Genomic DNA, 21,164 nt, shown 5'->3' on the forward strand with positions numbered 1-21,164 from the left:
AAGTGAAATTATTACTGCTGCTTTGAGCTTGGATGCAATTTAATTTAAAATTATAGTGAAAAAAGCAGAATTTAAAAGAAAAAATAAGTAGACATATTTTTCGAGACATATCCAATATGTATGTAAGTGAAATGCAGAACATGGGCGATATTATTGCAATTTGTAAATACTCAAGTAAAAATTAATTAGGTAAAGTGTAAAGCGAATGACGTGCAAACACAGAGACAGTGATGAATTATGATATAAATAAATTAACAACAAATTTTGTCCAATGATTGCAGATTCATTGAAAAAGGCACCAATTTCACTTACAGAAACAAAGTGAACTGATTTCGATCAGAAAATCCAAAATGAGTGAAAAAATGCAGAACATTTAAATTCACTATCGGAAAGTGAATGCGCAAAAAGTGAAATGCAGAACGTGAAAGTCTGAAAAACTAATTTTCAGAAGCACAAACTGGAATTTCCTTAAAGAAACCATTAGCTAGTTATGTTGACCACAAAGATTTTAGGTTACCAAATATTTCTATTATCTTTGAGACAAATATTATTTAAAAAAAAAGTAAATATACTGAAGACGATAAAATACGGTGTTTAGACGATCAAATACGGTATTTAGAGCATAAGAAGTTTTACAAAATTTAACGGTGATGTAATTCGACGCCAAAATACAAAAAAAAATATTTGAAGAATTCCGAATTGGAATAAAATCCGAAAAAAATGTATCCCAACCCTCAACGTCAGCTAAGGCCCTTACTCAAACAAACTCAAAAAACCGCCTTTTCAGAATTTGGAGGGGGCTCAAATATCTGAGCTGCCTCTAAATCTCTAAGATTTACGAACAAGTTTCAGTTAATCATGTACATTATGAAGAAATCAGCTAAATAATAACATTGTCTTGGAGGCTTGGGGGGGGGGGAGGGGGGCTTGAGCCCCCTGAGCCCCCCCCCCTCAATTCGCCACTGCTATGTACCTACATTTTTTGAAGCTTTTAATGAAAATGAGTTTTAATTTTTCAGCCATTTTTCATTTCTACGTGACATTATTTGTACATTGAAACTTGACATATCATCAGAGATTGTTTATTTGTTTGACCGGCGCGGAGGCGCCCCAATTGTGCATTTTATTTTTCATTTTTGCATGCTTATAAGGAAGACAGCACTGACTCATTACCTTATGCAGAAAATCACTCAATTCATTTCATAAACAAACGAATATGCACTCGAAGCTAAGATATTGCCAGATGAACATTATTATTCTCAAAATTCGTCTTCACTCACCGTAGCTACTTGTAAATTCTTTCATTTCAAATTCGTATCGTTTTGTATCAGTCAATGCCTCAATGTCTTTTGGCTCATAGTAGCAAGTACTCGAGAACCTCTTTTTTGTTCACCCGCAAATCCGCTTTGTTTATACGCAACATAAGTTTTAACGTGTGCCATGGCCGTGCCTTCTTCTAGCTTCATCCGCAAGAAAAGCAACAGTAGCAAGCATCATCATCATCAGCCACCCTATCATACAGTAGATTTTGGTTTTTCACTTTCTTGTGTTCCCCCCATCATCATCATTGGAAAACTCATCGGTCTTTTTTCCTCCTTTTCGAATGTGCAATGTGCGTTCGGATTGAATCTTTTGAATTTTGAGTTTCATTTGTACGAAAGTTGTCGTTGGATACGGATTGTTTCTTTCGGATTTCGGATACCTACTCTCGGTTAAGATAATTTAGAACTTCTAGGACGTCTGTATACGCATTTTTATATACAACGAAGAAGAAACAACGACGGTCCACAGCAGCGGTGAGGCGATACACGGTGCGGTGTCTTAAAATAGACTTTCTATACACATAATATTGTAATTTTATTTTATTTTCATTTTTTTTCGTGTATCTTTTTGGATTGCAAAAAAATAAATAAATAAAATATGTTAAGATTTTAACTTAAACATAAATTTGTTTTTAGTGAAATATTAAAATTATAATTAAACTTAGATTTTATATTTGAAATGATGTTTCAAATTTTTTAATGTCTCAACCGAAGAAATCGTAAAGTTTAAGTTTAAAATTAAAAAAAAAAAATATTTAAAAAGTATCTGGCGACAAAGATGAAAAATAAAGTGAAGAAAATTTAAAAATATCTCCAAAATGTGGGGAAACACACCGAGTGTGAAAGAGGCTAAATAAGAAAAGCGAATGAAATTGTGAAACAGTGTGTCAAATGAAAAAAATATCAAAATAAAATTAAAAATAATAAAAATAAATGAAATAAATAATATTGTTTTTTTTTTTACAAAAAAATTTAAAAAAAAGATACAAATTTATATAAAAAAAAAATTAATGAAATGAAGCTTTGGAAATCAAAGAAAGCCATAAGTTGTGTTCCTGGAAAATCCAGCAACAGCAGTAACAGTGGCAGTAGCTCCACTAAAAGTGAGGAGAAATATGATTCGAATGGAATACCGTTAGTACCGATTGTTGGGGGTGAGTAGTTAAACAGTCGGTAGATTGTTGAATTTTTCCCTCTTTTTTCCCTCTTTTTTCCCTCTTTTTCATATCACACAAACCAAATTAAGACTGTCTGCCTCATTGTATTTACTCTTTTGAATCATCAGAAAAATGTGTTTCTTCTTTTTTGGCAAACAAAATTAAATGAATAATACAAAAAAAAATAAATAAAAACAAAAACGAAGAACATTAATTGAAGATGCATGTTGTTAAGAACAAAGACAATGATGGTGTGCCATGATTAAAATTGCATACCACATCGTTAAGGAGTGAAGGATTAATGCATTATGATGATGGTGGTGGTGGTGGAGAATTGAGCGGGTTCGAGAGATATGGCGGCTTTTGCAATTAACACTTCGATTAAAAAGCCGCCAAATAGATGCGATAATGCGAATTGCAATTATTGGTGGAGTCTCTGAGTTTAGTATTGCCAGATGATAGGGAAATTTTATTACAACACTTGAAAATGAAAACAACATATTGTTTTACAAATTCGCTAAAAAGGGAAATAGGGGGACTCATAAACGGTTATAAGTGTATCCACTGAAGGAAATAACCCCTTTAAATAAATGTCAAGTTTAAAGTTTATTTAATCGATTTTAATAAGTATTTTAAATGAGTTCTAAAATTAAATTTTTTTTTCTTTGTATATAATCAACATAATTTGATAGGCGCATACCAATGCTTCAGTTTCCACATTTCCTGATACAGGGTGGGTTAACCCTGAGGTTCATTGAGGGTATTTATTATTTATAAATGAAAAACTTTGTTTCTGCTTTAAAATCATGTTGGCTTGAATTTTTTTTTCTTCGTTCCCGCCGCTTAATTTTGATGTCCGTTCGGAATTGATTTATGGCATTTTCCTATCATTCTGAATAGATACCTATATTTTATTTTGGGGCGTCAAGAGTTTGATTGACATAGAACCCAAACTTAAGATTGCTTTTATACACGGTGGGCAGGAAGCATCGATAGGTTGCATAAAAATGTCGACAAAAACTGCAAGTTGGGTTGTATTTGTTGATGATTATACCTACGTACAAAATCCGTTGGAACTGAAATCTTAGCTGCTCCTTTTCAAAAGTTATTCATATTTTTGTATTTCTAATCGGGACAATTTGGAATAAAAATCAAAAGTTCTTGGCGACAAGAATTGTAGAAATAAATGAATGAAATAAACTGCCTCAATTAATTTATACCTAATCAAATTCTGAAAATTTGATAGAATTTAAACAACTCACGAAAGTCGTTTATATATATAATTTTTTGATAATTTAGCTGTCAATAAGTTTACCCTTTATCATATTTGGTTAAAATTAATAAAAATCGAGCCATCAAATAAAAACGGTATCAAACTATCTATCCTAACCATGCAAACACATTTCATGTCCATATTTTGATTAAAATGCCTTGACTAATAAAATAACTTTGTATGTCCATCTAGCAGGTTTACACTCTAAGCTTACCTTATTGTGGCATATAAAACTGTAAAACACACAATGAACATTTGGTACTTATTTTCTCGATTATTACATTCCAATTTAGCGCCTGAATATTTTAAAACTCACCAAAACGTCTTATTTTCTTGATTTTTCAAATTAATGCAAAAATAAAGGAATAAAAAAAAATCATATCTGATTTTTGTGTGAAATTTCATAATATGCTGGTTAAATTTTTTCAAGTTTTTAGACCAAACAAAAATACGTACCTACTGGAAAATTTTTGAAATAAAATTGTGTCGGTATCTATTGATTAGGATTGAGCGGAACACGTTGCTTGCAATTTTTTTCATGGTAAGATCTCAAAACCAGAAACATCGAGCTTAAAAATCCATTTTTGTTCAATTCCAGTATAATTATTTTTAAGGGAAATACTTACATAGTCATCTAAAAAAACTCAAAAAAATTGGATTTTTTTGTCACCCAACACGAAAACTATGTAACAGTAACATCCAAAACGATTATTATTTATTTCTTATTTTTTTTTATATATAAAACCAAAAATACGCTTTTGTTTTTCTATTCAGCATTATTATAGCATTGGTATAAATATACCTACCTACTCCAGTTAAGACCTTATTTGATCCTCCGATTCAAAACATTGAACTACCATGCAACTCAAATCAAACAATTTAATGTCAGTTATTTTAAGAAACATTCTTTAAGGTTATCAAAGAAAGACAAATCATAATTACAAAATATACTACCAAATTTTTAAATTTAAGTCTAATATTTTTGGGCCGTATTTCTTAATTTAAATCGAAATAAATAATAATTCGAAATTTAGTGTTATTACATTAAGAGCCAATTTTTCAATCTTCTAATAAACAGTCAGTTAACTGTTCGACGAATAAAGTTATTAGCCTCATAAACAATCAAATAAAAACATTGAATTTTTCAATCAAGAATAATCTATTCTACAGAATAACAAAAAAAAAATGTCAAATTCAAAAATATTTAAAATTAAACGTCATTTTTATTTATGATTGTTTTTGTTTTCTTGTTTTCCACTGTATTTTTTTCAAAATTCTTTCAAAACAGCTTTGACAACTGACACAATATTTTTGTTGAGATTATTCCTTAGAATAATTTTTATTCGTCTCTGAAAGAAGCATATAGTTTTATTCTTAGGAATAAGCTATATCTGCTTGTTGAAAAATTGATTTTTTCTCTATCCTTAGGAATAAGTACTAACTGACTGTTTAACTGACTATTGAAAAATTGGCCCTAAGAATTATTTCACATTATAATTTTTGCATCAAGTTTTCTGTTTTTGTTTGAAAACAAATACGAGCATTGAATATTGAAAACTAAAATACATTAAAAAACAAATTGTTGCGATTTTTTTTAAACTTTGACTTTGAAAATTAATTTTTCAAAAACTTTTTTATATAAGTAAAAAATCTTAATTAAAAAAAAAGATTAAAGAGGGCTTACAAAATGATATAGATATAGAACGTTGATTTTTAATATTTTTTTGTACTTGTAAAATTTTAAGTGGAAACAAAAAAAATAAAAAGAAGAACAAGCAATTGCATGTAGCACCAATTTTTTTTTTCATTTTGGCATCACCAAAAACAGTAACTTTCTCAAAAGATTATAAAAGTTTAAAGTAAATATTTAATTTATTGGTCTCCTTATCCAATAATTATTTGTAAAAAAGTTGCATTCCATTCGATGAAATTGCCGATGTACAAAAATTTTACAACATTTTTCTAAAAAACAATTCACATTTATGAAATATTTTAAAAAATTCAAATTATTATGTTTTGTTTTTAATTTTTCTTGTATAATAAAAATGGTTACTAAAAACTTTTGTACATAAATTTTAGTTTACATCGTTTATGAGAAAGTCAAAGATAAATAAATTAAAAACGGTTCTATGACAGGTAGTACCTACTTCAGATAACGATGTTATCTGCAGTTTCACAAAAATTTAATAAAATTTGATCAGTTTTGTTAAGTTCTCAAATCTCCACATAGAGAATGACCCAAAACTCATTATTAGGTAATTAAAGTTATCATGTCTGAAGCAATGCTTAGCTTAAGTCGTGTGGGCTGTAAGTCGAGTTCTAAACACGACCTTTCTTTTGGTTGGTCAGCATAAAATCATATTCAAAACATATTTGATTTTTCCTCCTGTTTTATTTTATTTTGTTACTTTTCATGTTAGCACACCCCAAAACAACAAAATCTAACACAAAACAAAATAAAAATAAAAAAAAAAAACATAAAAGAACAAACTTGTTAAATTTTACGGTTACAAAATATTATTTCCCCACAAATCATCTGATGAATGATTTCACAAAATTTTAAAAATAAAAAAAAAAAAATACTTCAAGTGTGTTAACTGTCAATAAGCAAAGTATCTTTGGTAGGTATCACTCAACAACTAAGGTGGGAGAAGAGCATCCTTCATAATTTTTAAAATGAAAAAAAAAAAAAAAAAAAATCCATAAACTAAACGTGGTGATACCTATGTATATCTGAGGAAAAGTTTATTTCTTTAATAATAATTTTTCCCCATGAAATAATTTTAAATTTTAACCAAAAACAACAACAACGACGACATAAACTCGTATACATTTTCTGAGTGATTTATGACATTTTCATTAATGAGAGTTGTTGCATATGGAAATGTGTGTATTTTTGGAAAAGCAAAGCAGGAAGAACACCAACACAAATGCATTACAAAATTCTTTGAACGAGGGATTTTTTTTTTTTTGGTTTTGTTCTTAATGAACCACTGTCTGTAAAAATTTTCTTTGATATTTTTAATCATTCAAAGGAAATAGCGAGAAATATATTGGTCTACTAGGTAAGTCAAACGTTTGAAGATGTTAAACTTGGTTGTCACACGTTTGGATTCAAGAAACTCATTTTTGAAATATGAGAATCGAAAACACTTTTCAGAACACTATTCCGAAATATCTAATAAGACCTTTTTTTAAACCATATTTAAAGACGAAAGTCTGAGAATTTTTGCAATTTTTATTTTTTACTTCAGTTTTTTTATTTAATTTCTGCCGAAGCCTGGGCGCATTACATAACCACTGTTTTGGAATTCTTCTTGAGTCAAATCAGAAAATTGGTTAACACCTTGGGTATAAGTTGTGAGACCCTTTTTGTAAAGTTCATTATGAGCTTCAATTTTCTTTAAGTTCTTACAGAAAATTTTCTTGCGATTGCCATCTTCTTCCCTTGATGCGTAGTTCTTGTTGAATTTTTGCTGAAATACAAAAAATTCGTAAAAATTTCGAAGGATTTTCACTTTAAAATTTCCAAACCTTAAATTCAGCAAAATCTTTATCAGAGCAACTCAAAACACAACCAAGAATGGCTGCAACAACTAATAGTGCCAAAGTGAATTTCATTGTTTGAACTGAAAGTTATACGTGTAGAAGTAATAAAAGTCGACTTAATTGCAATTTAATTTGTCTGGGTTTATATAGGAAATTCAAACAAATTCTGCTCTTTAATACTGAAATTTTGCAATGCACTTGGATTAAAAAAAAAAAAACACTCATTTACACAGCTGTGCACGTTCAGGCCACACTTATGGTCAATAGTATCTATTTTATATTTACTTTAGTTAAACATCTATTTACTTTATGCGGTATGTCAATAAATACAAAAAATCAACTGTTCACTCTTAAAAAGACTAATAACAAATAATTGTTGCAGTCTCTTATAATTAATTAAAAATTGAAAAGCGATCAGTCTAGAGATAAGGTGATATACACAAATTTATAATTATGACCGATAATGATGATATACATTATATAGCATGCATGAAATATTTAACGCGCTTTGATAAAAAAAAGTAGTCTTATCGGGCAACGTGGTGACACGGTTGCCGCTCTCTTATTTAGGAACAATTTTCAACAGTGTTGCCAGGACAGGCTATTTATACCCAAACCGGCTCCTTCAAGTTTTCTCCGGCTCCTTCAAATTCTGATTTCCGAATTATCAAAATTTGGCTCCTTAAGTTTTCAATTTGGCGATTTTTGGCTCCTTCAAAATTAAAAACTTTTATAATAAAAGTTAGTTCCACTTGATTATTATGATCACGCCTTAAAAGTCTTCGAAGTAGAACTATACTTCTTCGAAGTAGAATCTGACGTCTTGCTGAAAAGCGCAATTGTGAATGTACCTGCTTCCATTTTCATTCATTATGAGGCGTTCAGAATTATAATGGGTCAAGTCCACTTCTCTTTAGGTTGGATGTTTTAAGGTCTTAAAAATTAAAATAAAATAAAAGAAAGACATTTTGGCAATATGGAGCTATCGATCTGTGAAACATTTATTTCAAAAGTTCCTTTAGTTTCTGAGAAAAAGCTTCTCAAAGTTCAAAATAATGCACAAATTTCAAATGGACTTGACCCATTATTATTCTGAACGCATCATATTTTGTTTCCACTATTCCACAATGTAGGTATATTTGTTTTGTTATTTATTACTAAAATAAAAATTAAAGAATCTAACTTGAAGTCTGATAAATTTAATACAGAGTATTATTTCTTTTTAATTTTTTTTTTAATTTTTTGTTTATGTTATCATATTATATCTAAGTTAATTTGAAGTTGGAAAAAAATGATGAAAAAACAAAAAAAAAATGGTACAAAATGCACTACTATGAGTTTTTATAAACAATTTTTGAAATTGGCGATTTTCGGCTCCAAGACTTTTAAAATTCGGCTCCTTGCCTCTAAAATTCTCTGGCAACACTGATTTTCAATATAAATCCCAAATTTTTCAATTTTTTATTGCATGCATTTATATTGAACACTAACAATATGCCCAAATTATTTACACTGGTAAAAAAAATTGCACCTTTTTTTATTTCATGAAGTTTCTTAACTATTTTTTACTAATTTGGCATCGCTGATTCCAAATCTACCCTCAGTTTTTTTTTTCTAACCTCTAGTTTAGGTAATACAGGTACCAGAAAAAATGATTAAAAAGTAGTAAATAATCGATTATTGGGATTTCAAAAACGAGAGCTGATAAAAAAATTCTGTTTTCGAACTCGAACTTAACACACCCAAGCCCTTAACGGTAAAAAAGGCTTGTCATGCTAACTTTAGGTATATAAAGTTAGCATGACAAGCCTTTTTTTACCGATTCTGACCAAACTAAGCGCACTGCAATTTGTTTGACTTAACGGCATTAACATAAACACGGCAATTATGCGGCAATTACTGAGCCAAAAAAAAAATTAACTTTTCAAAAGTTGTCATGCTAAGTTTATACGGGTCAAAATTATAACTGTCATTAAAGTCTAAGATCCAACGACATAATGAATCAAGTCATCTAAAGAATGTGTTAAGGTAAACCGATAGAAAGGTTTTGGGGAGTTAGGTATGAATCGTTTTGTTTGGCAGCATTTTGGTGTGACTAACATGGGTTAAATTCGACCAAATGTGTGTCACTTTTTGATCAATTTAATGATGGAAATCGACCCGCGTGTTTTGAGCTCCAAACTATCACTGTTCCATCCCTGCACCACAATCAAAAATTACGTGTTGGCGGCAACACCGTCGAATAATAGCCGAATGCAGTGTGCGTTATTTTCGTCTGTGGTTAGTCTAAGATGTAGCTGTAGTTTAGTGCTAAAAAAATAATATTCTAAAACTTCTTGCTATTTCCATTTTTTACTCATCTTTATGACAAAGGCTCACTCTAGTAATTCCTGTTCTGTCATGTCGATTTTATCAGGAACAGGGTTGTAAAAATATCAATTGAAAAACAAAAATGCATTTGAAATTAAAAAAAAAATATTTATTGCAAATAAAAAAAAATACATTAAAAAAAAATTTATTGCAACTGAAAAAATTCTGTATTAAGAAAAATTTGTATTGCAAAAATGAAAAAAAAAAATTTAATTGAAAATAAAAATATTTTGCATTAAAAGAAAAAAAAATATAGCAAAAAAAAAAAAACATTTTCTGCATTGAAACAAAAAAATTCAATGCAAAATGTGCATTAAATATTTTTTCTAATTCAATTTGTCGAATTTCGTACAATTTTGGCTTTTTGACCATACATTGGGTTCAATATTAAAAAGTTGATATAACTTATGTAATGGTCTAATAGTAAAAATTGTAAGAAATTCGAGGAATAGCTATTGCAAAAAAAATATGAAATTCACACATTTTGCATTGTTTTTTTTTTTCAATGCAGAAAAATTTTTATACAATTATTTTCTTAATGCAAAATATATTTATTTGCCATACAAAATTTTATTTCTAATGCAATTATTATTCAATTGCAATAACATTTTTTGTTGCAATAAATATTTTTATTTTTATTAATGCAAATATTTTTCAGTTGCAATAAATATTTTTGTTTTTATTTCAAATGCATTTTTATAATTGATATTTTTACAACCCTGCAATTTATAAAACACTTCTTTAAACCAAGCTGTTACGCATACCACTGTTAGTAAACAAAAAAAAAAAAAAATATTTCAAAATTAGAAAATGACCAAGTAAGTAAAGCTGCTGGATTTGTATGTATTTACTAAATATTAAATACCTAATTGTTTTTGTTTCTCGTTTTATAGTTTCATTTATATAAGATTTTATGACCTCGTTTACAAGCATAATGTGACAATTCTTCCCCATTGAAAATGTCAATGAAAAAACAAGAACGAATCATTCAAGTTAATAGCAAACATCAATTACCTTGTAGGAAAACTCTTTGGTCTCTATATGTCAATTGATCTAGTCTAGTTGTAAAGATGAGAATGAAAAATTCTCAAGAACTGAATTGAAGTTTTTCCTCCTACGCATTAAAAAAATATAAAACAAAAAATTAAAAAACCAAGAAAGACACGGTACAATGAATAGGGGGCGCAATAAATTGCGGATCAATGTGCGTTCAATTGATGACAATTGACGTTTGCTTTTTTTATGACAGAGAGGAAGTGATTACTGGGCAATTTTATGGATCAGTTTAAGGTTATTTTATTGTTTCCTCAGACAAAAAATTAAAAAAAAAAATCTGTTGACATATTTTTTTTTCTAAAATTTTCTTGGATGTATAAAATCAACTTTGGCATTGAATTTGTTTATGCAACATGTTGCTAGAGGACAGAAGATACAATTAAAATAGAATTAACCAACAAAAGGTATGTAGTTCAGAAATATAATTTTCCTTTTAGGTTGGTTTAAAAGATTAGATTGTTCAAGGGGATCAAAAGTAACTTGTAGATCAATTTCCAAAGTGTGTTTATGACTGATCTCTCCCACGCCTTCTTTTCATTTATATTTACGAGTATTTATGTTGCCTCATAAAATCACCCTTCGCCTATTAAATTGATGCCATCGAGGTGAACCATCACTTTTGATAGCAGCCACTTATTCATGCTTTTCTCCCTAACCAATTTATTTAAGGACTTGAATGTGTGATAAAACCAAGAAGAAAGTTCAATGATCCTCACTCTCTAAAACGATCATTTTCCGTGTGAATTAGGGAGAACTTTCTCTCTTCAACTTCAAATAAAATTAATTCTTCCCGATTTATAGTGATTGAATTATTGGGTTTGGATAATATATTTTGTATATTTCGTGCATTTCTAACAATTTCCTGGATATAATATCAATAAAAGATTTTCTTTTATTGCTCTGTCATTTGAACCTTTCTATTTCTATCGATATATGAGATGCGTTTCGTCATAGGGGATGTGATTTTTTTTAAGGAAGAAATTAATTTTTATGAGAAATGTTTTTTATACCTTTTTTTCACAAAAAAAAAGAAGAAGACAAAATATCACGTTTTCTTACCAACCGAATCAGATAGAAATTATATGAAATTCCATTTTCTTTGGCATGCGGATCAACTTGGAATTTATGTGACCTTACTCAATGAATGTTTTCTTTGCCTCCTTCACTACTCTTTGTGTATTTTGTATATTTTTAAAGAGATATATGTATTTTCAAGAAGAAAAACATGTGGTAAGGGTATGTTGAACGGTCTTTCAATTAATGACTCATTTAGAATCCTTTAATAGTTGGCGACATTCGTTTTTTTTTTTTTTATTGTGTGGATACGCATTTAGTATAAAGTCAAGTAAATTCCATGCAAACACACACTTAATCATATAGCCTGAAGGAATTTCGATGTTGGTTCATTGTAGTCAGTGTTGCCAGGGCATTAATTCACCAACTTACTAATTTGTAATTACAAGTAATTTTCACAATATTTGTGAAAAAATTAAGAAATTTTGTTTCACCAGTTTCTTGCGATCACAAAATTGTACTTGTAATCTACAATTTAAAATTTGTAAAAAATCCATTTTCTGTTTCACCGACACTACTTGTATTTAACAAGTAACAAATTTGTGAGCTTTCAAGTTTCTTGTGGGTTTCTGTTTCACCAAAAAAAAAAAGTTACAAGTTTCTATTTATTTGTGAAAATATTCTACAAGAGTCAAGACGTATGTCATTTTTGATACAAGTTAGTAAAAACCGTATTTAGTTTTCATTTGAAACCAATTTTAACCTCTGTCGTTATGAGTTAAGTAACTCAATGGTCACCGCTAAGACTATAACGAGTTTAACAAGTTTGTGAGATAAACTTGTTGTTTACAAGAAAAAAATATATTTGGTGAATCGGTTATTGTACAAACTTGTGGTTTTCAAAAGTTATTTGTAATTTTTTTTTTCGATAATCACAAATTTGTGAATTGCTTATTTGTACTTTGTGAAACAGTATTCAATTGTACAAATTTGTACTTGTGATCTACAAGTTACAAATTTGTGCTTGTAACTACTTGTAGTTGGTGAAATAGGGCCCAGGTATCCGTTTTTTGTATCAAAAATATACCGTCGAATATACCCTAAGGAGGTTATGTTCGACGATTTTTGCTATATGTAAAGAACTCGAGGTGGACAAACAACCGAAGTTGTAGTTTTTGAAAACAAGTAATACTGGTGGTTGTAGGGGATTTTAAATTTTTCAGTACGAATTTTTCTTTTTGAATCAGGGTTGTAAATATATCAATTTAAAAAAAATGCTTCAGATGCAAAAAGTATTTATTGCAGATAAAACACAAATTTGCTAAAAAAAATATTTATTGCAACTGAAAAATATTTGCATTAAAAAAAAAAAAAATTTGAAAAATAATATTCATTAAAACATTTTGCATTAAAAAAAATTCAATGCAAAATGTGGGCACTAAATATTTTTACGATATAGGTACTATACAGGGTGATTCAGGAGTAATGTGCCAAAAAGCTAGAGCGTGTAGGTTAGGTCGAGACAAGAAAAAAATTGTATGGGAAGGGGGGTCCATTCCCCTTCGTTTAGCGGGGAGGGGCAATTTAAAAATAAATTGACTTATTTTAGAAAAAAATTATTAAAAATCAACGGTTGTACTTACAATAACGTGCTAAACTACTTTTTTCTAAAAAACCTCTTTATTTTTTGTTTTTACATGGCTGGACTTGTTGATAAATTAATTTATGAAACATTAACCATTCGTCAACTATTTTTTAAACATTCAGACTAAAGTAAGGATACATTTAAGTGATACCGCATTGGATTAACCCTGAATTGATCAACTTTTTTCATTGATAACACCTGAAAACTTACCTGAGAATTTTTCTTACTATGTCGGGGGTGCTCGCTGCCCATGTTTTTTAGAAAAAAGTAGTTTTGGTTTTTTGTTAATTTCTCGAAAATCACACGATATTTTTCAATCCGGTTTTCTGTTTTTGTTTAAAAATAAATAAGAGCATCAAATTTTAAAAACTAAATTAGTACTTAATTACATAAAATTTTGAAAAAAATTACTTTGAAATTTTTTTTTCCAATTTTTTTTTCAAAATTTTGATTTTAAAAATTAATTTTTCAAAAACTGTGCCATAAAATGGATTTGTTTAAAATGTTTGTAAAAGACTAGGGTAGGGCTTTACAAAAAGGTATAGCACGTTATTGTTAGTACAACCGTTGATTTTTAATAATTTTTTTTCCAAAATAAGTCAATTTTTTTTAAAATTGCCCCTCCCCGCTAAACGAAGGGGAATAGACCCCCCTTCCCACACAATTTTTTTCTTGTCTCGACCTAACCTACACGCTCTAGCTTTTTGGCACATTACTCCTGAATCACCCTGTATATCAAGGTATGCATTCGTACAAAAAAAAAATGAGATAACATTTTTCCATGACATTACGATGATAGACAATGCCAAAAATAAGGGTACCTGTCATACAAAAACTTCGGAAAAGTTTAATTTCAAGAAAACGGCTCCAACGATTTTGTTAAAATAATTCAAATGTTAGTTTTTAAGCTAGGCCTATCTTTTGAAGAAAAATTTTTTTTTTGAAAATCATACCTGCCATAGGACCGCTTTTTTCAAATCGGATTTTCTGCAAAACTACTTTTTGTATTTCAACGAAATTTTGTATACAAAAGCATTTATATAATTTAAACGTAAGCCAAAAATAAAATTTTGAAAAAAAATTATTTTTGGATTAAAAAAAAATTTTTTTTTGAAAAATCAAATTTTCGAAAACGGTACATTGATTTTTTTTGAAATTTTGTTTTTAGATGTTGATTAGTTATTTCTACAAAATGGCATACCAATTTTATTTTTAAACTTTTTTTTTCAAAAAATTATTAATAAAAAATTAGTTTTTTAAAAAACGGCTCTAACGATTTTGAAATTTTTTTTCTAAAAATGCACCTTAATATATCAAATAAAACTGCATACTTGTTTTGTGGGGCGATTTGGTGGAGTTTTTGAAAAAGAGTAATATTTGGATATTTCAGGGGACTTTGAAATTTTCAGTACATATGTACATATACAGGGTGCCCCAAAAGTTTACGTCGAAACAAAAACGGTAGATAGGGTAGGTGGTAAAAGTTATCAGAAAAATAATAAAAAAAATCGCAGCCATATATTTTGTGAGTTATTTGGCATTTGAAAAAAAAGTCGAAAAAATGGTCACCCTGTGACGGTTTTTCATGTGCCGTGACTAAAAATCTTAATTTTTCTCAGTTTTTTCTTTTGTTACGGAAGCTTGAACCTCAACATAGCCTGACTCATCGTAACTCGACTCTGGTAATATTTTTAAGGAGAGTGCAGAGTAAATACACGCCTACCTGAGTCGAGTTGCGATAAGTCGGGCTATCTTGAATCGTTCTATGCATTGAGTCGGGCTGTCCGAGTCGGGATGTACAAAGTCGTATTGTCCTGCGTCGGGCTATACCCTTGAAATTCAAGCACAAACTTATGTACAGGACTTGGTAAAAATTATTTTTGTCTTTGTTTAACTTGTACATGGCAACACTGATTTCTATGTCGGGTGGTTAGATTATTATTAAAAAGTGAGGGCACCGTCTTCTAAGGGTTAAGTATGCGAATGCGAATGCCAGATAAATCATCAGATATATGACATTTACAAACGTGTATTGCGCCATAGCCAAAAGCCATATCCAACAACAACAACAACAACTACAACATTACAGTGAGGCTCATTGATGACGGACGATTACGACTAAGAAAATGACTATACAACGACACGACGATGCTCTCGATGGATAATATCGTTGGCGGTTCGTGTAAGAACCGGAACTCCACTTGAGTAAAGGAGTCCCGTAGTGCATTGCTGTGATGTCGTTGCCGCTGCTGATGCCATTTGTTTGGATATATTTTTTTTATTTTCCTTCGGAATGTTATTAGGATTTTCCTCCTTTTATGTCTTGATAATGGATTTTCCACTGACAAGTGAAAATGGATTTATTACTTTTATGTGGAGAACAATTAAAATGGATTTTGTCATACAAAATTTACGAATGAGTATAATAATATCGGCGCATATCGTGAAGAGAAAAGGGTACAGTTTGAATCGATAAAAGGTGTTAGAGATGTCAACAGAAGTCAGATTCTTACTTGAGGACATTGATACGAATGCCGATTATGTCAGAAATACTAAACCAAAAAACAAACATCTGGCTTTGTTTTTGAGTTTGGTGTGTTTTTTTGTTTTTCTTGGAAAAAAAAATATCATCAAGATGACTTAATTTTTCGTATGAAGGGGTGATTCACTTGAGTTGAACTCACATCATCTGTCACATTGAAAATGACATTTTTATTTTAAATTATAAGAGAAATGAAAGAATCATTAAGGTTTCCTTGATGTCAACTAGATTCGACAGTTTTAATTGAAAAAAAAACTAAGGGTTAATGAAATATTGTTGAGTTTATTGGTTATTCTTTTCTAAATTTGAAAATATTTTATTTGTGATCCAAATACCTTTTTGGTGGATTCTTTGTCTTCGACATTCATTCATTCTTCCCCAGAGATATGTCAATAAAATCGATATCCCAAATTTTTGTTGAAAAAATTATTTTATTGAACTAATTCTGGTAAACCAAAACAAATATTAAAATTCCTAGAATCTTAATATAATGTGACAATATTGAGAAAGCAATGCTCGGAATGGCTCCAGTGGGATTCTCGTCAAGTCTCCACATAGATAGAAAACAACGTCATTTCTTTTAAAACTGACGTCAACTCTGTTACGTCTTTGTGTCTGTCTGTCTTCTCTTGCTCAAGAACAAAGATAGACAAGACAAATATAAACAAAACAAACAAAAAAAAATGCTGAAATATTTTTCTTATAAGAAACGAAGAACCTATTAAAAAAAAAAAAAAATTAAAAAAAAAAAATTCTGGAATCCTAATTCCAAAAATAGCAATCACACACTGCGCACTCATTTTACTTTTGGATTTGGATAGATGACACGCGGCAGATTTATCTGCAACAACCAAGAAACTACAAAAACAGTGCTGTCTTTCTTAAAATTTTCAAGGCTAGGATATTTTGAAAAAATATTGTTACACTTTTTCGAAATTATTTCGTTATTAAAATTTTACGAACAAAATATTTCATTAAAATCGCACCAGTAAATGCAAAACTCAAAAAGTCGGATGAAATAATGATGCACTCAAAATAATTAGGTTCTTCTCTTTAAATATTCTGCAAAAGCACACAGTTATGTAGTAAAAATAGAAAGGTACTGCAATAACTTGAGAAGATGCAAAGCAAAGAGCTAGTGACTTAAATTTTCAGAGCTTGTTTCAGATGCTTGTTTCAGATGCTTGTTTCAGATGCTTGTTTCAGATGCTTTACTACATCTACTACATCAGCTTCATCAAGTACATCAGAGCTCAAATACTTTTTATGGTTTAAATAGTGCAGTGCGCAATGCTCAAAAAAGTTCTGAGAGAAGCACAATTAATGTTTGAAGTCGTTTATGCAGCTGATGTAACTGATGTAGTTAGCTACGAAGCCTGGCAATAACAATGTTATGAAAACCAAAGTTTGAAAAAAAAAAAACAATTTCCTTTTTTCCAAAAAAAAATCACTGTGGAGAAATTACCAAAAGAGTCATAAAAAAGAAATTGCAAATTTCTGCATTAAAAAAAAAATGTTATTCAATAACAAAAATATAACATTTCAATAAATTTCATAAAAATTTAACAGACAAACGTCATTTTAGGATGTAAAAGCCTGATAAATATTTAAAAGGGCTTTATGAAATTAAAGTTTAAGGTAAATTTAAACAAATTAATGGCGTTACTGGTTGCAGAGAAAAAATTTAGACCTTTTCAACAATGTAAAAAACATGTGGTTTGGTTAAATCAAGAATTTCAAAAATTCCATTTTTTCTTCATTTATACATACCTACCCTAGGTCTACATGAAATAAAAATATGTATTTTAAAAGTAACACGCTGTTTTAATCATTCCTAATAATTTTATTTACAAACAAACGAGGTTTTTTATATGAAAATCAGTTGAAACGTGAATTTCGTGAAAAATCTCATATTGACCACACAAATTTTGTATCCACAAACGCCAAATCACTTTTCGCACTCCTAACAATTTTTTTTTTTACTTAAATGACAACGGCTGATTTGATTTTGATAACTCTGAATTCTGCGCTCTGACAAAATACCCAGAGTTGTTCAGGGTGCGTTTAGAGCGAACATCGAACACAGAGGAAATAACTCTGGTTGAAAAAGGAGCCTCAAAAAACACTTGAAAAAAAAAACACTTGCAACAAAAACTTCAAAAAGGTTTGATACAAAAATTGAAACGAAACAAATTGCTTCATATGAGATATCCATCTTTCAGAAAAGTGCCATAATCGTCATTTGAAAGGAATGTTAATTTTGATTTAATTTTTTACTTGCTCTATAGGGCAAGTATTGGTTTCGTGTAGAAAAAAATAAAATGCACGACTGGGTCGCACGAACTTGCTCTTAGAGTTAAAGTTGCTTGAATTTTAAAGACTTTTTATATAGAAATTTGGAAAAAATAAATTAAATTCGTTTAAAATAAAAATAAAATAAAATCTTAAATCAAATTGTAATCCAAAACAAGTATGCAGTTTTGATTGATATATTAAGATGCATTTTTAGACAAAAAAATTTCAAAATCGTTAGAGCCGTTTTTTAAAAAACTAATTTTTTATAAATAATTTTTTGGAAAAAAAGTTTTAAAATAAAATTGGTATGCCATTCTGTAGAAATCACTAATCAACATCTAAAAACAAAATTTGAAAAAAATTCAATGTCCCGTTTTCGAAAATTTGATTTTTCAAAAAAAAAATTTCAAAAGCTTTTTACGCTATTCCCTAGACCAGTTTTTTTATTTTTTTAATATCGCGTTTTTAACGCATATCTCCCATATAACGTTTTCGAGGTATTGCAACTTTCTAGAAAACGGCTCTAACGATTTTGATCAAATTTGGTATACGTATTAGACTTATTCATTCTAACAAAACTGCGTTTTTAGTTTTTCTCAAAAAATGCGGAGAACGGAAATATGGCGTTGCCGTTTTTCAAAAATTGACATATTTTTTAAGTTCCTAGATTTCATCACAGCATACACAAGTCAATTTTATTAAAAGTTTACAGACATCATTTTGAAGTATAAAATATAAAAAAAAAATATTTTTAAAAACATTTTTGAAAAAAAAAAATTTTAATTTAATTTTTAAACTTTCGAATTTTTTTTTTGATTTTTTTTTCTCGACACTAAACAAAATCTTAAATTTCCAATAAATATTTAAGATAAAGATACTGTGAACTACAAGAGCAAGTACGTGCGACTTAGTCGTGCATTTTATTTTCTATAGGTATCTCACTTAATTCTATGTAATTTCTAATTGATGAATTGAAGTGTCCTTTACACAGTCACAAGTGAATGAAATATCATAAGCTAGCGATGTGGCATGTGCAATGTGCATTTGGCAACCATTTTTGCAATGAAAATAAAATGCACGGCTGGGGTCGCACGTACTTGCTCTTGCAGTTTAAAAAACTTTTATGTTAGTTTACTTGTAGATTTTAAGAGCTGCCTCTATATAAAATTAAAGAAATTTTGTTGATGTTGGGGAAGAGCCGACATTTAGGGCAAAATTTTGTTAAATGAAAAAAAAAGTTTTTTTATTTGACTTTTTTTGAAAAAAAAAAAAAATAAAAATGCAGTTTTATTGCAATTGCTTCGAATATCACGTCTGCAAAGTTTAATCAAAATCGTTAGAGCCGTTTTCAAGTTATTTGGTCTGAATAGAAAAATTTGTATGGGAGGTACACTTTCTAAGCGAGATATAAAAACAAAAAAAAAAAAAAACAATAACTTTCAGAATTCTATAAAAATCATCTATACCAAATGTGAAGAAAATCCGTACACCCGTTTAGGCTGTGGAAATGTGTAATGGACGCACAACCGCACAGACGCACGGACGGAATTGCGAGACCCACTTTTTTGGAATTTTCCATCATCGTAATGTTGGTTTTGATTAAAATCTCAAATTTTTTTTTCGACACGATACCAATACTTTCCCTATAGAGCAAGTAAAAACTTAAAAAACGCAATGCTTTCGATCGATGTATCAAAGGAGATGGGGCGTTTTTGGGCCATGAGCGTACATTAATGAGACTAGTCTCGAATTGAAGCTGGAGCTTAGTATATTCAATATATGAAGTTTTTTTTTAAATCGAAAGTCAGGGTCCTGAGATATAAGGCTCCAAAGTTCGTTCTGATAACCATTTTTTGTCCCTTTTATATACAAATATCATTAGAACTATAAGAGCTATATGCATGTTTTTGATGTCAAATGAAAGGTTGTTTTTGTGCCTTTTCAACAATATATAACACATATTACACATACAAAAGAAACGGCGAAAAAATAAAGAAAAAGTAAAATATTAACGAAAAAGAGAGTAATCCTGAACAAGTTTAAGGTTGACCTGAAAAAACGACAAAAACTAAGGATGAGGCTTTGTTCCTGAAAGCCTCTGCAATAATAATCCGCTTTTAACAAAATCGGATTAGATATTTTTTCGAGATATCCCCGTAAAAGGGTTTTTTTTTATGAAAAATTCATACCAAAGCAAGGCACGAGTACGATAACTTAGGCGCCGAGAATTGACAACGGCTATTTGTAGAGGTGTTCAATACAAATATTTTTACTTACGGGAGGGGGGGGGTCAATGTCCCTCCCTTTAGGCGGGAGGGGCAATTTTCAAAAGATATACTTGAAATCATAAAAAAATTATTAAAAAACAACGGCAACACTTACAGTTATCAATGATACTTTTTTCAAAAGCTAGAGTTATACACTTGATTTTAATTTTTAAATCAAGACATTTCAATCAATCGTTTTTGAAATAATCGATTTCAAAATCAACACTTGGGAAAAATAAGATTAAAAAAATACATTGGATACTATTTTTGTCAAGTTTTTCAATGAGAAATTCATTGATGAGTAAATTGTCTCAATAATTTCCTAATCAAACACTGAAAACCATATCTTCTTATGCTTTGCTTCTAGTTTTTGAAAAAAATGAAAAATAGAAAAACTAATTTCTTAATCAGATTTTTATTTTCTTGGCTGTTTACCATTATCAAAAATCAGAAAAGATCGATATTCATACATAGAGTCAGTAAAGAGCTTTGTTCTTCTTAAAAAAAAACTAGATTCCCATTGTACGCTCACCGCAGGAGAGCCCTGATGGTGCAGAGAATAGTCCCCAAAAACTTAATCCACTGAAGGATTTGAAAAAAGTTTTCTTATTTTACATTTTTCTCAAAAACTAGAAGCAAGGCATAAGAAGATATGGTTTTCAGTGTTTGATTAG

General features: G+C 29.6%; 2 protein-coding genes across 2 annotated transcripts in view; one reads left to right on the forward strand and one right to left on the reverse strand.

Annotated features, from left to right (window-relative positions):
• Positions 1 to 2,335: 2,335 nt before the first annotated feature.
• LOC129908768 (glutamate receptor-interacting protein 2) overlaps positions 2,336 to 21,164 on the forward strand; it is a 68,351-nt gene continuing 49,522 nt past the window's right edge. The window contains exon 1 of the mRNA XM_055985521.1: positions 2,336 to 2,476. Within this exon, the coding sequence (XP_055841496.1) occupies positions 2,338 to 2,476 (139 nt within the window). The 5' untranslated portion in view covers positions 2,336 to 2,337. The remainder of the gene's footprint in view (positions 2,477 to 21,164) is intronic.
• On the reverse strand, positions 6,973 to 7,435 carry LOC129908767 (protein CTLA-2-alpha-like). Its single transcript, XM_055985520.1, has 2 exons — positions 7,287 to 7,435; positions 6,973 to 7,228 (listed from the first exon to the last, which is right to left on the reverse strand). The coding sequence occupies exons 1-2, from the start codon at positions 7,371 to 7,373 to the stop codon at positions 7,016 to 7,018; spliced, it is 300 nt and encodes a 99-aa protein (XP_055841495.1). The 5' UTR covers positions 7,374 to 7,435; the 3' UTR covers positions 6,973 to 7,015.

This window comes from Episyrphus balteatus, chromosome 2 (assembly GCF_945859705.1).
Source record: "Episyrphus balteatus chromosome 2, idEpiBalt1.1, whole genome shotgun sequence".
Taxonomy (NCBI): Eukaryota; Metazoa; Arthropoda; class Insecta; order Diptera; family Syrphidae; genus Episyrphus; species Episyrphus balteatus.

What these genes read in the sequence shown, in the direction of transcription:
- LOC129908767 (XM_055985520.1), bottom strand. Translation starts at nt 7,373, where the DNA reads ATGAAATTCACTTTGGCACTATTAGTTGTTGCAGCCATTCTTGGTTGT. An exon ending in AAGATTTTGCTGAATTTAAG is followed by an intron (nt 7,229 to 7,286) that starts GTTTGGAAATTT and finishes TTTGTATTTCAG; the next exon opens with CAAAAATTCAACAAGAACTA.